The sequence below is a fragment of the Kwoniella europaea genome, chromosome 1 (assembly GCF_036810445.1).
Source record: "Kwoniella europaea PYCC6329 chromosome 1, complete sequence".
In the NCBI taxonomy this organism is placed as follows: Eukaryota; Fungi; Basidiomycota; class Tremellomycetes; order Tremellales; family Cryptococcaceae; genus Kwoniella; species Kwoniella europaea.
The window spans coordinates 9,501,115-9,520,079 of NC_089487.1; the positions used below are offsets into that span (position 1 = coordinate 9,501,115).

The 18,965-nt window shown below is 45.5% G+C and overlaps 5 protein-coding genes across 5 annotated transcripts; 3 read left to right on the top strand and 2 right to left on the bottom strand.

The window, feature by feature from the left end:
* Nucleotides 1–32: 32 nt before the first annotated feature.
* On the top strand, nucleotides 33–1,460 carry V865_003627 (uncharacterized protein; the record flags this gene model as incomplete). The annotated part of the gene is made up of 1 exon (XM_066227417.1): nucleotides 33–1,460. The coding sequence occupies one exon, from the start codon at nucleotides 33–35 to the stop codon at nucleotides 1,458–1,460; it is 1,428 nt and encodes a 475-aa protein (XP_066083514.1).
* A 444-nt stretch (nucleotides 1,461–1,904) lies between these two features.
* Nucleotides 1,905–2,842, bottom strand: V865_003628 (uncharacterized protein; the record flags this gene model as incomplete). Its single annotated transcript, XM_066227418.1, has 3 exons — nucleotides 1,905–2,042; nucleotides 2,132–2,751; nucleotides 2,815–2,842. The coding sequence occupies 3 exons, from the start codon at nucleotides 2,840–2,842 to the stop codon at nucleotides 1,905–1,907; spliced, it is 786 nt and encodes a 261-aa protein (XP_066083515.1).
* Nucleotides 2,843–4,160: 1,318 nt separating this feature from the next.
* V865_003629 (uncharacterized protein) lies at nucleotides 4,161–9,808 on the top strand (the record flags this gene model as incomplete). Its single annotated transcript, XM_066227419.1, has 7 exons — nucleotides 4,161–4,251; nucleotides 4,496–5,124; nucleotides 5,179–5,615; nucleotides 5,721–7,842; nucleotides 7,897–8,214; nucleotides 8,278–8,745; nucleotides 8,813–9,808. 7 exons carry the CDS (start codon nucleotides 4,161–4,163, stop codon nucleotides 9,806–9,808), a joined length of 5,061 nt encoding a protein of 1,686 aa, XP_066083516.1.
* Nucleotides 9,809–10,139: 331 nt separating this feature from the next.
* On the bottom strand, nucleotides 10,140–10,933 carry V865_003630 (uncharacterized protein; the record flags this gene model as incomplete). The annotated part of the gene is made up of 4 exons (XM_066227420.1): nucleotides 10,140–10,320; nucleotides 10,401–10,488; nucleotides 10,569–10,757; nucleotides 10,831–10,933. The coding sequence occupies 4 exons, from the start codon at nucleotides 10,931–10,933 to the stop codon at nucleotides 10,140–10,142; spliced, it is 561 nt and encodes a 186-aa protein (XP_066083517.1).
* Nucleotides 10,934–11,708: 775 nt separating this feature from the next.
* V865_003631 (uncharacterized protein) lies at nucleotides 11,709–17,931 on the top strand (the record flags this gene model as incomplete). The annotated part of the gene is made up of 5 exons (XM_066227421.1): nucleotides 11,709–12,656; nucleotides 12,711–13,837; nucleotides 13,890–16,671; nucleotides 16,731–17,704; nucleotides 17,865–17,931. The coding sequence occupies 5 exons, from the start codon at nucleotides 11,709–11,711 to the stop codon at nucleotides 17,929–17,931; spliced, it is 5,898 nt and encodes a 1,965-aa protein (XP_066083518.1).
* Between the last annotated feature and the right edge of the window lie 1,034 nt (nucleotides 17,932–18,965).

An 18,965-nucleotide genomic window follows, 5' to 3' on the forward strand; every position in this document is an offset into this window, starting at 1 on the left:
ACCTGCTGAAATACCGTATCAGTGTCGACGACATGCCCTATTCTTCGACCTCTTCCCCTGCGCCCACCACTACTTCCAGTCCGTCACCAACGACATCAGCTTCGGATGGTCTGGTACAATGGGTATCGTATACTGGCGAATCAACTACTACAATTGATTATACAGATTCCAATGGGAACTTTTATGTAGCTTCATCTTCATATTCATCTACATCGCCTTTAGTCGGATCATCAAAAAGTACATTGTCATTATCGTCTTCTACCGTCCAAAGTGGGAGTGGAACTTATGGTCAGTACGGACCTTCACCTACACCTATCGACGGTGCAAGTTCGAGTTCGGGCTTGGCATCAGCGTCGATATCTAGTATGAGTGGGAGTGGAAATAGCACCGAACAGAATTCTGGTACGAGTAGTGATACTCAACTTCAAGGCAAAGGGATGCCTTTATATGTGATTATCATCATCTCTGTGATAGTTACGTTGGTAATGGTGGGATGTTGTTCGGGTTGTTGGATATATAGACGAAGGCGAATGAGGAGGAACGCAAAAAGATCTAAATCTAGGATAAGTGAAGATGAAAATGAAGGTGATGAATATAAGCACGAAGGATATTCACCATCCACTACGACTGGTTCATATCCACCACCACTATCTCAAAGGGATTTAGCCAACGTTTTAATCACTTCATCTGGTCGATCTCAATCACCATTAACGCCCATACCCAACTCTGCAACTCCCTTCATCCCTCATTCCGGGCGAAGAGGGACAAGGACAGATTCGCTCTACACCGATAATTCAGAATTTGACATGTTGGCTCAAGATGGTTCGTCATACGCCAGAACCTTATCGACTTATAGTGAAGGTATCAACTCTGAATATTCCGAAAGAGATCTCGGAGGTGGTGGTGGTACCGGGACTTACAATTCTGCGACACCACTGCAGATGAATGGTAGATCATTGATTAGACCTAGGTTGGAAGTTGATACGAAATCACCTGATGGTCCCTCTTCTTCAACGTCACCTTCAAACACATATACGAACACAAATACAAATAATACTTTTTCACCTTCATACTGGAATACTCTCACTTCATCTTCATCTTCAAATTCGGATACCCACACTCACACTCATACTCGTATTCCTTTATCAACTATCGCAACAGGTACCTTGATCTCACCATTCTCCGATTCAGAACCGAACTCGTACGCTACTCAACCTCCCATTTCACCCATTTCAATGACATCTACCACCCGATCGTGGAGGACCGAAGATGAAGTTTTACTTATGGCTCGTCCTTCACCATCTGTCAGAAGTCCAGGTAACAGCTCCAATGGTTTACAGAGAGGTACGACGATTGTTAGACATACCGATGGAGGAGCAGCGTTGGTTAATCCTTTCGTAAGAGGTGACGAGGAACGGTCACCACCTAGTTATAGAGACTTATATCCTCAGGATAGATAGGCACATTTCGACGTTTATGTACGAGTCTTCTGGGTCATTGAGTTGTAATACATGCAGAATTGTACTTTATAAATCCTTTTCCGGTCTTTATCGCAACGAAAAAGAAACAAATAGAAACAGATAAGATATGGCTAGATTCTTATTCTGTCCTGCAAGTCTTTCACAAATATCCTGGCTTACTACTACTCATCTGGCAAACTCGATGGTATACACATGGAATGCTGAATCTGGATTTCTTGATACTATGGGAAGGGGGTTTGTATCGCTCGAACGGCGTCAATCTGATAAGCTTTACCAATCGATCCATCTTGGTGCTCCTCCGTCGCGATGATACATGATCGGGTTGTCCATCCAGAGACCTAAATGGACGCCTTTGACAGGGACTATGATAGATTTCCCCCAAATTGCTTTGCCTGTAACTGCTCTACTGGCATAAATCCAATCTCATGATCCCGATGGACCTGATACTCCTTTATCCTTTGCTTCTACTGGAGGAGGCGTAGAAGGCCTGGAAGCATATTGAGGTGGATCTGTGCGATTCTTAACATATGATTCGGCAGAGATGATGCTAGGGGTGAAGATCTGAATCAGGGATACATCAGTTTCCAATTATTTTACGCAGTACGATCTGGCCTCTTAAGCAGAATATCACAAATAAATTGCGGGCTTACGACAGATGGTCTGGAGTGGGCGAAATCATTTAACCTCTCTAAAACTTCATTCTTCTTATCCTCGTGTTCCTCTTCATCATCCTTGTCATCCGTCTGTTGATTCTCATCGTGATCCAACTTCACCTTGGAAGTTGAGGCTAGATTCCAAACACCATAAATCTCATCCCCTTCATCATTCCTTATCTTGCCAAACCTCAGTTCTCCCTCCTCTCGATCTCCATCCTTAATCTCAAATCCTCCACGCTCTTTTGCGGTTTTCCATCTTTGCTGTTCTTCCGCCGACAATTGCTTCAACGTCTTAAGTGGATTTTGATTGATGAACGACGTAAAAGGAGGATTGCGCGAGAAATCGTTGCTTATAACTGATTGTTCAGATTGTTCGCGCTGGATATCGTAGATCGCTCGTGACAATTGATCAATTTTCAGCTTCTCGTTGGAGGTCAAATGAGGTAGATGCTTTTCGGGGATATCATCCAGTTGATTTGATGGATTGGGTGGAGGTGAGAGTGAATGAACGAGATCGTTCAAAGACATCCGTCGACCTTGGGTTCTGGGTTTTGGAGATTGATCAGAAGATGTATCTGAGAGATGATCATTTGGTACTCCGTTAAGTGACTTGCCTGTTGATGATACCTTCATTAGTCAGTAGAGCTAGCTGCAAGGTATGTTGGGTTGACACGCACCGTTTGACGGCGACTGTTCTGTTGACATATTGTATAATGAATTATAAATCCTACGTATGACACATCGATTGAGGCCAGTTGATCACATTGCTCTTTGGGTCATTGAAGATGACTGTGAAAATGGGATCTACTCTGAACCATCTGACTTGTCTTTGGTTCCACAAGAAGCTAACCAAGAACATGACCTTTTCCGGAATTAACGGATTTGACCGAAAGTAGGATTCTAAAATCTCAGCGTGGATTGAGCGTGCGATTCGATCGACTTTTGACTTGTACTGAGATGATTTCTGTTCTGATCCTGTATGCAAAAAGATCTCATGCGTGTGATATGCGTTACCGGGTGAGGACTCACGAGTACTGCATAGCACATTGATGACAGCACCCGGGACACACGAGTAAGGAGGTAATTCATGTGGTCGTAAGAAAAGGTATTGGAGGTGAGAGGGCATATCGGTCTGCTAGGACAGACGCTGAACATGATGCCCTTCTGCTTAATCTTCCTGCTGTTGACCAGCAAGGGCGGAATACCACTTGACACAGCCAAAGGTTGGACTGTAATCTTCAAAGATCCACCCTATCTACCACCTGTGATGAAATTGCAGACATACCAGGAGTGCTCATGCATCGATATCTCTTCTTTTCCGCAAGACTCTCGGATGAAGTCCAGGTTACTTATGCATGCGTTCACGACGATCAGCTCATGCTGGGATCGAGAGAGAAGACACGACCTGAGTAGCTGATTGGTGCCACAGTGGCGGAATTATATTGATGGGTAGGAGTATGGGTTGCCTAGTTCGATCATGTCATTCAGTAAAGTTGCTCGGTCAACTCGTCATATCCAGTTCAAGCTTGAATCCATACTTCTTAGCATACCACAGACATCAATTAATTAGATCGAACAGAAAATAAAAACATCATCCTCTGTACCTTGGATGGATTAGACAAGACAATCAAACATCCCAACATTCGACTACCACATCATCCTAGCATATTGCATTATAACAATAACATTATAATTTAACCCTTGAAATCCAGACTCGTTCCGGCCTGGATCTTGCTCCACCTTTACCGACATTATACTTTCTACGCTTGCCACCATACACCCTACACCCTACACCATACACCATACACCATACATCAATCCACTGGAGAACAGTTCCAGTAGACAGACCACCTTGCATAGATACCCATATACCACAGGAGGACACTCTGCTCATGTGTACGATTCAACCTATCCTTTCCACATAACCATCCCACCCCTTTCGTCTCCCTTCACCATCTTTTTGCCTCGACCGTCATAATATACAGGCACGTAGAAGTCCGGGATTCGATCTTCCTTAGGAGAGATGAGTCCGACATCAAAGTCTGGGAGCGAGGGGACTCCTACTCCCGTGCAGGAAGATGATCGGACACCTACTCCTGGTACGAGAACGAGCGGTGAGTGAGCTCCTTTTCAATTTTGAACGTACCATCCGAATCCAGACAATTGCCTTCCTCCGCATTTCACCTCCCTTGTACTATGTCGGCTTGACGACCGTCTAGTCTCTACTAGCTCATCAGATTTGAAGGGCGATCAAGCCTTCAATCCAGAACTCAGCAGGATGATTACATCATTCTGTCAAAGATATCCCCTAAAATGAACCAACCTCGCATGGAAGCTCATTTTGTCATTTGATTATAGACAACAATTCGCCCCTTCCCCCATATGATCAATCCTCGCATACTTCCCCCACTCTCCCGCTCCCTCCGCCAGACTTCAACCCGCCAGCGGATTTTCCAATAGACTCACCTGTAAACAGCATATCGACGCCTTCGACTAGCTCTGCCACCTCTCCAACCAGGTTCGGCAACATCTTCCCGTCACCTCTAGATCCTGTCCCTGGGGGTAATTTCTCTCCCACGGAAAACCCTTCTCAATTGCACCGTCCTACTTTACAATCTATACAGAGGATATCCAGTGAATCGATACCTACCCCAGGATCAGGAACGAGCTCGCTGTCTTCGAACCAGTCGGAAGGTGGAGATCATTTGGTTGAAATGAGAGAAGATCTCAAAGAGAAATTGCTACAATCCGAATCCTCTACGCCATCGCGGACGAGAAGTAGCTCAGTGTCTACCACGACCACAGAAAGTTTCAGATACAACTTGATCAATCCCACACCACCCACGGAGCCGGCCCTATTTGAGGAGTACAACGAAGAAGATCACAATGAAGCTGGTCCAAGTCAACCTAGAAGATTGAGTTCTGGTGCTTTAGCAAATTTGGAGGAGGGTCATAATCTACCTGTAGAACATGCTTGGGACAGTGTGGTAAGTGATTAAAACGGAAGGTGCAAGGGCCTGGCTGATATCGCTCATTTCCAGTGGCCCGCACCTGGATCTACGCATCGTAGTGTACCGCCGGACCCAGGTACATCGAGATTCCCGATCGCCCCCGTATCGCCGTTTGTCACTCCAGCATTCTCACCCGCCATCATACCTACAACCTCTTCGAGCTCACTTTCTCGCAAGCCGCCATCGCCAATCGTCGATCCACATGACCCTGCGTCGCCGGGGAAAAGAAGTCAATCGCCAGTGACAGGCCCTTTCCGATTTTCGCCTAGATCAGGCAATTCATCACCTAATATGGAGTTGAATGGCCCGACTGAGATGTATTATGGTGGAAGAAGAAGATCCATCGCCGCGGATGCTCCGTTATTAGCGCATTCACCACCTTCCACTGCACCCATCTCAATCAACCTTAGCAAACACAATCGATCGCTGTCAAATTCATCTCAGCTTAGTCCACAGAGTCGACATTCGTTTCATCGTGGATCTCCTACAACTGCCAGCCCACCAAAAAGCCCTATACGCCTGTCCGGGACACTGCCTGGTGATAATGTCAGACCGATGAGCCCTTCTTCAAGCCGGTCGAAACCGATAGCAGCTCCACCCCTTTCAGCGCCGGCAAACAGATTGACAAACCCTGGTGCCTCTCCACCGATATCGGCAATCTCCAAAAGTCGTCCAAGGGGTCATAGTTTATCTTCCGTCATTCGTACTCAGCCCTTTGGTCTCGAACCTCCCAACCCTTCACCTTCCGACAAACGACAAAACTCTCCATCGGTCAATCCTTCCAGATTGGAAGAAACAGATCAATCGGCGGCATCAACATTGTCATCTTCGTCATCTCTTCCGCCCATCTCCTTACCCCCTGCCGTAGCCAAACCACCCAACCCATTTCCCGAACCAGCTCAAGCATCGACATCAGGCAATTCTGCTCGACCCCCGTCCCCTCCTCTTTTCGCTCCTCTTGCTCGACCCGCCGTCCTCAGACGAGCCTTGTCAGATTACGATGCAAAGGCTAGGAGTACTCAACCGGGATTCCATCGTACGCTCAGTATCACTGCGGAACTCGATAAATCGCCAAAACGCACAACGTCCAATGCCGATATCGCTTCACCCTCGGAACCAAAAGAAGGTGAAGATGATGGTTGGAGCCGTGTGAGAAAGAGTCCGAGAAAGTCGCCGAACACCCTTCCAGTGATATCACCTCTCACCGCGCGATCAGCTGGACCATTGGGAGAAGCAGAGGAAAGAGTCGGAGATCTGGCGGAAGCGTCAAACTCCCAAGGCTACTTTCACGAAGTCGGAACACAATCTTGGACTGGTGATTCCGCGCCGGATCATATGGGTGATGTGGACATTGTGGACGAGGGTGACGTCTTACCGATGGGTGATGTGCAATTGGATGTCACTTTTGACGATGAGGGTCTAAATACCTTAGAAAGGATCTTCCTACTCAGCAAAAGTGAATATCCTTTCCATCGGGCTTACGTCGCACGAGTCCTTGGTGACCTGCTCAACGAGGTAGACCCTTGTGAATCGGTCGAATATGTCTTGCCTTTACTGAGTGGATTCTCAATGGACGACGATGAAAGTGTTAAAGAGGCTTTCGCGTCGGAATTGCATCGGATCCTATGGTATTTCTATTCAACCTGCAAACTCCTAGTAGACGATGGAGAGGGTGAAATGGTAGAAGTGACCGAACCTGAAGGTCACGATGTGCCTCGAGTGGGACATTCACCTGAAACTCGACAGGAAACCATTACGATAACTTCTGAAGGTATCAATACGGTACCCACGCCGACTATTGCCGAGGCTACTGAAAGTGCTGTTCCAATGGGCCGACAACGATCAAATACCTCGTTGCTCAGCACTAGCAGTGCCACGGGCCCATCGTCCGCCGGATCAAGCTTGACTCGTCCGTCATCATCCAAATTCTCTCCGGGCATTTCGGAAACTCAGGAGGAAGTCAATACCCCTAACTCCTCAGTCTCTGCATCTTCGCAAGATACAGCCTTCAGCCCTGGTTTGCACATCAAGCCTTATGCTGAGAGTGGTGAACAGGAGGACTTTTCGAAGGAAGATCAAGGTATCTTAGTTGACCGACCAGTCTTAGCGGTCAATTTCTTTACACCATTGGTCGGTTCATTGCTCCTCAATCAGAATCCTGTCATATCTGAATCAGTCAGAAATGGCGTGGTAGCTGTACTGGAACGCTTAAGGGGTAAGGGCGAAGTATTACTGGAAACTTGGGGTCATCTAGCTCAGCAGCCCGAAGCGGATGAACGGAGAACTTTCGCAACTCAAAACGGACTTCATCAACATGATTTACGACCTTTTTTCACGGAAGCTAGGACAGTGGTTGAGAGGGAATTGCTACAGGGCATAATCATCGGTATGGGCCAGTTGTCAACTGACATGCCCGATATGGTCTTTGAAGGATCAGATCATGGTGATGACGAACTGCGCGATCAGGAAGCATTCCAAATTCAACTTATTCAAGAGGCTACGGCGGGACGAGCAACGTCGATGAATCTTATTGGAGCCGTTTCAGAGTTCTTCGAGCAGCAGGAAGTGGTGGAAAACGGATTTGTGGAAGAAGTGCTGGCTTCTGGTGATGGTGATGTACCCGTCAGAGCTGAGGCAGCAGTAGCTATGAGTTGTTTGGCGAAAATGATCCCGGTTGAACATGTTTATAGAATGGTAAGTTCATCGATACGACTGCTATCAGTTTCACAAGCTAATTTGGTTGATTAGCTGCCTCTCTTCGAGTCATTTTGCGAAGACGAGAATGATCATGTCAAACAATCTGCATGTCTGGCTCTACCGGCTTTATGTAGACGGATCGAATCTCCGGATTATCGACGTTCCTTCGCTGTGAAAGCTGTGCAAACCCTTATGTCGGGTGACGAAGATGTACGATGTGCTGCTCTGGAAATGCTAGGAGAGGTCGTATACATCTTTCATGATGATCCTCGAGGTCCACCTGATGAGCTTATCGATGTCTATACGGATGACTCGGAAGTTAGAGACGGCGAACGAGATTCAGATTGGGATGTGGTGGCTATCTTCAACGTGAGTAATTCATTTCCCCTACCAATGCACGATGTGAGAGTAAGCTGACATCGTATTTCGTAGTTTCCTGGTGTTTGTCTTACATTGGGTTCCGAAAGATGGTCCGATATTCGAGATCTCTTCCAACGCTTGCAAGATCGAGCGGGAGAAAAGGTCCTTCGTACCACTGCGTCATGCTTACATGAAATCACTAAGATACTCCGTCCAGATCAAGTTGTCTCTGACCTTCTCCCTGTGTATACCAGATTATTAGGTGATTCCGAAGAGATTAGAGAAAGGGTATTCGAACATGTCGATACGATCATTGCGTCTGTACCTAAAGAAGTTGGATGGAGCTTGTTTCAGCATCTCGCAAGAGGATGGAAAGAAGGTATGCTAGGTGGATGGCGGGCCAGGGAGAAACTTGCTTTACACATACCGAGCTTTCTTGAGACTTTCGCGAATTGGACCGGGATAGAAGAGGTGTTGGAAATGATGAGAGATGCCCTTCTGGACCCTTTCGCAGCGGTCAGAGATGCTGTTACCAAAGGTGTAAGTGTTTAATGCAACACTGGTATCTCTGAAGATTTTAAAAGCTGATGAGTGATGTGCATTGCAGATTCCGAAAGCTTATGAAGTGCTCGGTACTCAATCGCCAGTAGCCAAGCGGTTCCGAGACATCTTACTTGAATTGGGAGATTCCCGAGCATTCAAGCAGCGTTTGACGTTTGTCAGATGTTTGAGGGAATTTGTCAAGCCACCACCTAATCGACAGGCATTCGAGGATTTCTTCTTACCCGTTTTACCCCGTTTATCCAAAGACGTTGTAGACGTTCGACTAGGTCTAGCTCAAATAATCGCCGATCTGTTCGTGGTTGGAGCGTACTATTCCAACGTCGGCCAGAATGTCCCCAAGACCATATGGGAGATTGCTCATGATCTAGCAATGGACCAATCGACCGATGTGAGAGATACAGTAAGGAAAGTGAATATGGATCGAGCGAGACCTACAGGTAAAGGAAAGGATGTTCAAGTTCCATACGAAGTGAAGTTGCCTGAAAATCCAGATAGATCTCTGAAACCTGGTCAAAGAGAGGGTAATTCACCTTCACCTTCAACTTCGATCGCTGGATTACCACCCACGAAGAAATCTAGTGGATCATCCTTTCCTGCTGTATCGAACTCTGCTGTAGCCGAACGACAGGCCTCTTCCTCTTCGTCGTCTAACAGTCAGTATCAGAAAACAAAAGGTTTACCGTCATCACCTGTTAGAAGACCTAGTAATGAAGTCATGATGAAAATGGGATTGATGGATCTAATTGGCACAGAAAAGGAATCTGGATCTGAATCTGCGTCGGGATCGGGATCCGGGTCTCAAGCGAGCTCAGATGATATGTCAATTACGCCCAGACTGAATTTGAGTAATATACAACGAGAGGGCAACCTGAGTTCGAGTAAATTTGTTAAATCTCCTTTATCAGCTGGATACATACCACCTCAAGAAGGAGAGGAAGAGGAGGAAGATAAAGGGAATCCGTTCGCATCTAGTTTTGGACAAGCTGCTGTTACCGATGTGAAAAATGATGATGATAATGAGGAGATGGAGTACGTATAATCGTATGTCTAAGATGGTTTTGGATATAGCAGAATTCTGTATCGATTAGAATGGATTGGAAGTATAATTTTATACTGTAGGTAAGGAAAATGCTAGGAATGGAGATGATGTGAGGTAGTGTGCTATATACATATATATAATAACACTTATATTTATAGATATCTAATCGACAAATTGTATCCTTATGAAAACAAGAGATGAAAATAGATAAGATCATACGTTCTTATGTCTCAATGGTATGATGTGGACAGCCAGCACAGTGCTGATTGGTCGCTATAGAGAAGAGCAGTATGATACATTGTATATGTTCGATATTTGACTACTGATTAGATCAACTACCTACACTAACGGGTGTATATCCCCCACCTGATCCTGATCCAGCAGATCTCATCTCCTGGTTGAGATTCGGGTTCGACCGTGTTGGGAATAACTGTGAAGATATAGGTAAGAGTGCTTGAGACCATTCTCTGAGATCGGTTGGTCGACCACGGGTTTCGATAGCTTGACGCAGTCTGAACGAAGCGAATAAAGTGCCATGTATATCAGTTTACCGTTGAGAATGGATATACTTGAGGTATTGTGCAAGACTTACCTCGCTCTTATAGCTGCGTAGAGCAATAAACCAAATACGATCAAAAGGAAGAATGTCACTACCAATTGATCTCTCGGTGAATCTCGTTCTGTTTCAACAAACACGCACAAATCCGTCAATAAGTGAATTAGGATTCGCCCAACTGTCGGAAGAAAGTAGGAAACCCACTGAAACACCTAGCTTCCACATCACCTTCCGTTCCAGTCCCAATATCCGTATCCAGCTCTGGCACTTGAGCACCTTTACATATATTCAGTTTTTGATCCAAGCAGAATTGTCGGGTACACGTCAAACATGGTTTCTTAGGGTTTTCAGGTCGGTATAATGGTATAATCGTTGAATTCGAGAAACATATACCTATAATATCCATAACAACGTTTTAGTCATTCTCGTTCAAGGAGGGAGTAAAATCAATGTAAGACGGACTTACATTTACAATAGGATAGGCCTGGATCGTTATATAATGCTGATACTGATAAGGACGCTGTAAATAGTATTGATAGGATGATCGTCCATATGCTCAGTCGGACCATGGTTGGGGTATTGGGGAGGTCCGTATCTCTTATGACTCAGATGAGATGACTTTAGTGTGGTTTTTCTGACGGATACCAATAGGTGAGTCGAGTCGAGTTGAGTCGGTTGACGATGGTCTGATGGTCTATATGATGATCATAGGTGATCAATCATGGATTGATTGTATGCAGATGACCATGTCGATAGACATTGATGGACTCTACTCTAGATCTCGGCGTGAATGCCAAGTGACCACGTGTCGGCTATGTTATCGGAGATTTCCGCAATACGGCCGTACTCGAGTAGGACAGCGAAGAAAGAGATTTGGATGACGACGAGTTGACTATTGCTGCTACCATCACCATAATCAAATACATGAATCACTCATACTCATACTCATACCTACTATCGACATAGCATAAATACCCCTCACAGCCTATGACCCAACCTACACTCGTCCCACCATACCTACACTCCACCAAGTCATCCGATAAAAGCAACATTCTTACCATGTCACTATGATTGTGCTAATTCTGCCCCGATAATTTTTGGTTTGTTTTACGCAGAGGTGTCCGGTGAGTCAGCCATACCAGACCTCGTAACCCTGCTGTCTGTCCATATCTTCTCCCCCTCCCCCTCCCCGGGCCATTGCTGATGACAATAGGTGTACTTTCGACAGGCACTTACACCCGGCCCTCAGCTTCTTACCTAAACATCGACCACGGTCCTAAACATATATAACCTTATCATATCTACACTTTATCCTGTCCTCCATCGTTATACCGGAAATACAAGATGTCCGACTCTACCAGCAAAAAAGACCGTTCAGGTCTACAACTCAATACTCAAACACCCAATACTACACCTTCAGTTGCTAGTGCCGGATCGAGATTCTTGTCAAGGAGGGTATGGGGTCGAGCAAGTGCTACTACCAAAACTTCAACTGGTCAAGATGAATTACCTACTTTATCAAATACAACCACATCGGTCAACCATCCATTGCGCAAAGATTCGACAGAAGAGGTACAAAAAAATCCCAATCAGAATTTCCATCTGGAAGAAGCTATTGAACTGATGAACCCCACTCCCCCTCCTTCTTCTGAAAATGGCAATAACACCATCTCATCGCCTGAATTGATCGAATTGATCAAAGCTACGTCTGTTTATATCAATAATCTACAGCTAGATAATAACAAAGATAATACCGATCCATTCAATACCAGCGCTTCCTCTGCATCTTTGACCTCTACAGCAACAGTCACCCAAGCAGCTGAAAATGAAATCAACGACAATAAGTCTGCTTCCGTCGCCATCTCCCCAGACAACGTCAAGACAATCTACTCAAGAGCTATATCTTTTTCAGATAGACGCAACGATCCTTCGTTGAGGACAGCAGGAATAAGGCTGTTGACGTCCATCATAACCTATTGCCCTCCACCAAGATATTTCTCGGAACAGTCAAAAGTTCAATTACAGGATACGATAACTGTTAGAACGATGTATAATCTGGTTTTGGGGTCTGGTCCAGGTTCCAGTGACTCACCGATTGAAGCCAAAGTAGACCTAATAGGAGCTCAGGTGGTAGCCTTGAAAGTACTGAGTAAAAATGGTGCAGAAGTTGAAGGCCTTACTGGGTTGATAGGATGGCTGGTGAGGATGCTGGAGGAGATCAAGGAAGACTGGTCAAGATGGTGCGAGATGAAACCCAATGGCGGGAACGAAATCATAAATAGGCCAGCTAGAGTAAGTCTTCACCTGACATTTAGTAATACAGCAAATAGGCTAACTTTGGTAAAGCTAAAACCTTTCGATCCGATTATCCCTTATTCACCCTTGGAGACTGCTGCCTCTATTATCGATCTCATCAACCTAGTCTCTTACAACTTCCTCGACCTTTTCGACCCGAATAAAGATATAGCTCGTATCATTCAACCTATATTTTCTTTCATCAGCAAAGGTATACTCGCCTATACCCCTCCCAACGATTTGGCAGGACTCAACATATCTCAAGGTCATGTACCAGCTCCAAATCCTCCAAGAAGGGAATCGCTCAGCTCTCTAGCATTCAGCTCCCCTATGCCTCCACACCATCCCAGCCCGTCTTTGGAGTCAAGCCTCCGAAGATCAGCTTCCATAACGAGGCGGAAAGATCATAATATACCTTCAGCATTCAGCACGCCCTCCTCATCACGTTTCGCCCGTCATTCCACCTTAACATCCCCCCAATCATTGACTTCTGCTTCAGCCCTCCAATCACCGTCACCTCAATTTGCTTCTTTGCTAATGCCCAAATGGTTGTACCTTCTTCCCTCAGCATGTGCATTATTGGAACTCTTCATCGATCAAACTGTCTTGCCTCAAGATCTGTTCATCGACGTCATGAGATTCGCTTGTATATGCGTGGCATATGACGATGAATCTGGTCTGCCGACCGATGTTGGTCAGGTACCTGTGCATAAATTGCTGGCTGTCATGTTTAGGTCGAACAACGGAAGAAGGGGTGAACTAGCTCTAAGGATCATAATGGAAGAAGAGGCCAGCGAATCTTTCAAAATGACCTACGACGGATTGACAGACGCGGATGCTAGAGTTGTCCAAGGGGCGGTCTACATAGCTAGAAGCTTACTGTTGAATCTGGATGATCCTTCACCTAATCCTGCTACATCGCCCTCCGCATCACTTTCATCGCTGTCACCTTCTCTCATGGCTGCATTGTCAACATCGAGGTTCACGAAGCCCGAAGATCAACAGGAACGAGCCAGGTGGGAGTCAGTCGATTATGCTGTTCTCACTCTTCTCCAGGATCACCTACACCGACTTGAACAGGGGTCAGGTAAAGATGTGATCAAAGCAGATATATGGACAGAAGGTCAGGCCGCCTGCGATATACTCAGAGCTCTATGGCCAGTCGCGGTACCTTCTCGGTAAGTGAGATAGTTACATCTCCTTCTCTTAAGCTGATTTTGATGTTCCCAGTGCGTCTGGCTTGTCTCTATACGTTGCCGAAGAACCATCAACATTCGCTGCAATTTTCGATGCCGTCATTCACCAATTACCCACTGCTATCGAGAAGCTACATCCGTCAGGAACCGCCGCTTCTCCCTTTTTCCATCCAAAATACATCGAGTTGTTGTTCAGCTATGGCGATCAGCTTTCCGAAGAAGATGCTGCCGTCATACTGGATTATTACGTCAACGAAGGGCTATGTCTGCCCATGACAGCAGGATGGATAGAAAATATCTGGAAGTTGATCAATACATTCTACGAGTCGACCTTGAACCTGGCTTCGGCCAAGCGTAAACTTGCTATGATCATATTCCGCGATCTATATACCTCTACCGAAGAGATGTCTGCCCCAAGAAGTGAATTCGTTGATAAAGTCATAGTCCCTTTCCTGGACAAGGTGTTATTGAAGCAGACAGAAGACTGGTTCCGACAAGAAGCTTTATCTGTGATGATACGTGCTGCAGTGGCCGAGACGATGGAAAAGGATGAAGAAAGGCGTAAAGCAAGAGCCGAAAAGAATGTGGATGAGGTGGAGGAGGAAGATGCATCTGCCTTACCAAGTCAGGAAGTGAAAGAAGCTGCTGCCGGAGGAAGTTTCCATGCTATCAGGAATCTCATCATTTCTCTCGCGTCGACCGCTTGGTGTAAAGACGACGACCACCCCGCTCACCGCACGGCATCGGAAAGAAGACGACCTGCACATCAGTTACCGAGAGAATCGAACGCTTCAACCCCGTCTGCCACCAGCTCGTCAGCTTTGAAAGGGTTGATGAACGTTCTCTCGCCCCCGACAAGAACGAAGGATCTGCCTTCAGTCGCACCATCTTTGGCTAGTACGGATGATACCACATCTTCAACCCCTCGACAACAACCCGTAAATCACCGTGTGACACATATGGACTGTCAGTCACTGCACGCCGTCTCCGCTCTTATCAAGATTTTCAACGATCTTACCTTTTCCCCACCACACTCGCTCTCTTCATCCATCAAAGCTGCACGTACACCTGCTTCCGCTCGGTGTATCGCCATCTACCGAGATCTTCTCGGTCTATTGTACCCTTTCACTGATCATCAGCCCGGTAATCAAACGCCTACATCTCGAATCGCAGCCGTTCCTGCTCGTTGTCCAAGAGCAAGGATAGCCATCCTGCAATGGCTGCTTAGGCTACGAGCAGATCCCAAGCATCGAATATATCTACGTACAAACCTCGACGTTGACTGCAGATCGTATGCGGACACCTTGTTCCGAACTTCTGAAGCCGTTGAAGCACAGCGGTCTAAGCTCATCGCTGATGCTGAGGAATCTCGAGCGAGGACTGAGAGAAGGCAGCTTAACCAACAAAGTCAACAGCCCTTGTCAAATGCTAGGGAATCTCTACGGGACAGAACGTCTACCTCGACTAGAAGCAGGAGCAGATCCAGACCGCCAACCGACCACTCTCCACATCATTCCGCGGACACCTCTGGTTTCGCTCCCTTATGGTGTCTTCCTGAGACCCTGACATTCGACATGCCGACTGATAGTCTACCATCAGAAGGATTGCTTACATACGATCCCAATCATCCTTCTTTGCGAGTGAAAGATGCTCCTCCGGTAGAAGGTGTCTGGCTACCCGTTTCAGAATACGTTCGAGCTCTGAATGGGATACTACGGCATGAGACCAATTGGGAATTGGTCTCCTATGTTCTCTGTTTCTTACCTTTGCAGCTCAGCAACAAGCTTTTCTTCAGAGGTGGAAGAGCTACTCGGGAAGTCAAAGCTTTATTGAAAGCTTTAATCGACCTAATACCTCAAGATGATCGTATAGAACGTCGATGCAAGTATCATCAATTCATCAAAAGGCCGAACGTCAATGCTGCGGTATATCAATCTTTATCAATCCTGATCGCCTACAGAGACGTACTAGAACCACATGAATGTGACGCTTTGATAGGAGCGTTCGAGGCATGTCTGGAATCGAACTCGGTCGTTGCTAAACCGTGTATTCAAGCTTTAACTTTATCGATCTTCGAGTTAGAACAGCATCTCGGTAAACGGTTGTTGTCGATCATCGGTAAATTAAGGGATATCAACTTTACATCTGGAATTGCGGTACACCTTTTAGAATTCTTGCTAGCATTGGGAGAGAACAAGAACCTGTTCAAGAACTTCACTGACTCACACTACAAGGATGTCTTCACATTGGTAATCGACTATATCGCTGAACATAATGCTCGATCAGACCAATCTCCCGATCTGGAAAATTCCGGCGCTAGAGAATTGTACACCTTATCTCAGCATGTCATCGGTCTGGCCTATCATTCCATATACGTGTGGTTTATCTCCTTGAAACTTTCCCTACGGCCCGATCTCGTAAAGCATATCATTATCAAGCTGCTACAATCTCGATCGAAGAGAGTCGCGGTAGACGAGATGGCCGAAGTATGTTTAGATTGGTTAGCCAGATATACATACGGAAACGCTGATCCCAAGCCTGCCAACTCGTTCTTATCGGAGATGGTGATGGGTACAAAGGAACAGGATAAAACGCAGTCTTGGTTATTGGGTGGATGTATCATCACCATCACCTCACACCCCCGAACAGGTTGGGCAAGCATAACATCAACCAGGCCTACAGGTGCTACAGAAGTGATAGCCAAATTGGAGAATGTCCCTTTGTTGAACTTAGGTGAATCAAATGCGGACCTAGTCAGTCTACCGGCGGTTTTGATGGCTAATAGGGAGGTGATTATGGATGATCAAGCGAAAGCCGTGAGTTTGACCGGTTCTATATAATAGAGTTCTACTTACTCAGATCACTCCTTACTCAGGAGGCAAGCGAGATCGTCAAGCAAGAATCGACCGCGCCTCAAGAAGAATTTGATCAATCGTCTCAACATGGGTATATCTGGTCTGGAGCGACACCATCCCAGCGGCGTAAAGATGTCTCAATCGATCCTGCTTATCTAGCCGTGGAACTTCTTTCTTCGTACCCTAACGCCAACCTTGAGACTCCTCGAGGACGGCTCATCCCCAAAGAAGAAAAATTCCAAAGAGCTCTGAGGACTATCGATATGACACCTGTCATCGACACTGCCAAGCTTGGTGTGCTTTATGTGGGACGAGGTCAGACCACCGAAAGTGAGATTTTGGGTAATATCGATGGATCATCACTATATTTGGATTTCCTAAGTGGATTAGGAAGGTTGATCAGATTGAGAGGTCAAGTTGACGTGTTTGTCGGTGGACTCAATAGAGAAGATGATTCAGATGGTGAATACGCTTATGCCTGGTGGGATGACTTGACTCAAACGATATTTCACACTACTACCATGATGCCTAATTCACCTAATGATCCGACATTCTCAAGAAAGAAACGATTGATAGGCAACGATTATGTCAAGATCATTTATAATGATTCCGGTAAAGACTTCAAATTCGATACCATCTCTACCGCGTTCAACTTTATCAACATCGTCATTTCACCACATACCACACCTGAATCTCATGGACCTCAACCTCAGACTGAAGTACTCCCCACGGATCCGTGGGCGGTATGGGGTCGAGATGATTATTTCAAAGTCATCATCCAACGAGCTAAAGGTATACCTGATTTCTCACCCGTGGGTGAACATAAGATTGTCTCGAAAGAGAATTTACCGGTATTTATCAGACATATAGCTCATCTATCGAATGATTTGGCGGCGAGATATACACATATCAAAGATGCAAAAACGCCAGAACAGGCTGAGTATATTACGAGTTGGAGAAGTAGATTGAGGGCTATGAATAGGTTAAGAGCGAGGTGAGTAGCATGGTCTCCCATTCTTTTCACTGCAAGCTTTATGGGAGTAGGAGGATGAAAGAGGTCAAAGATAGGTATACGGAGAGCGTCGCAGACCCTAGACTATCCGACACGACCCTTCGAAGAGAATCTCGGCTGATATCTGACTGTTTCATCGTAGTCTCCCGCCAGTAGAGAAAGTCGATCCTAGCGATGACGCCAAGCGAGAAGAGATGTTGAGGGAGTAAGTATATAAGATCAATTATACCATTGTCACCTGTATACGAGCTGATGCTGGGGTTGCCGTAGCTTTACAAGGGTATTCTCCTATCGACCACTTACGGAATCTAATCAAGGTAACTCGTCATTTACCACATCGAAATAAACATAAACCCTTGATGGGCAGGATGACATGTCATAAAAAGTCAGAATAACAGTTAGAAGCAAAGTTTACTTTTCGATGGACAGGAAGGCATCGACGTAAGAACACAAGAAGTAAAAAATTAGTATAGTATAACATAATTGTATTGTATTGTATTGTATGATTTAGTTCAATTGTCTTAGTTATGAATACTCAAAGTATGTCTCTTGCTGGTTTGTTTAATAGACGGTTTGTTTTTCAAAACTTGTCTTGGCGTTGAACGTTCGCCAATGGATAAGTAAGGGGTTCTTTCCTATCCTCGTTCGTTCAAGGTAAAGATGACAGGCAAGCTCAACAACGCAGAGCGGGTAAGCACGTTGTACTCGCACAACATTACAAATCTTCGTTCTCGTTGGTTTCTCATAAATTGCATGGAATGATTCATCATTATTTCTACCGCTACCGTGCAATACAAATACAGATACAATCACGAGTACATCACATAGAACGATCAATCTCACCTGATGATGACATACATAGAAAATAATGGAATATGAACAAATCACTTTGTCGATATCATGCTCGTCGATTGAAGGGAATACACATGAAGATATATAAGGAAATTACAAGTTACATGGAAAATGTTGAATTGAAGTTCGATTGACAGATAGAAGGAAATGCTTGTAGGATACTGTACAACATGAAAATAACGAACGAAAAGAAAATGACAAGGAAATAGAAGAAAGAAGGGAGAAAACAAAAGTACAGATACAATAATTGTAATTGTAAATGGAAGAAAACGATGAACAGAAAACGTTAGGAAAAGAACAGCAGTCCAGGATTCAATATTGCCCTATCAAAGGGCTCAACAGAGATCAGAAATCGGAAATCAGATATCAAAAGATAAAAATGAAAAGTCAA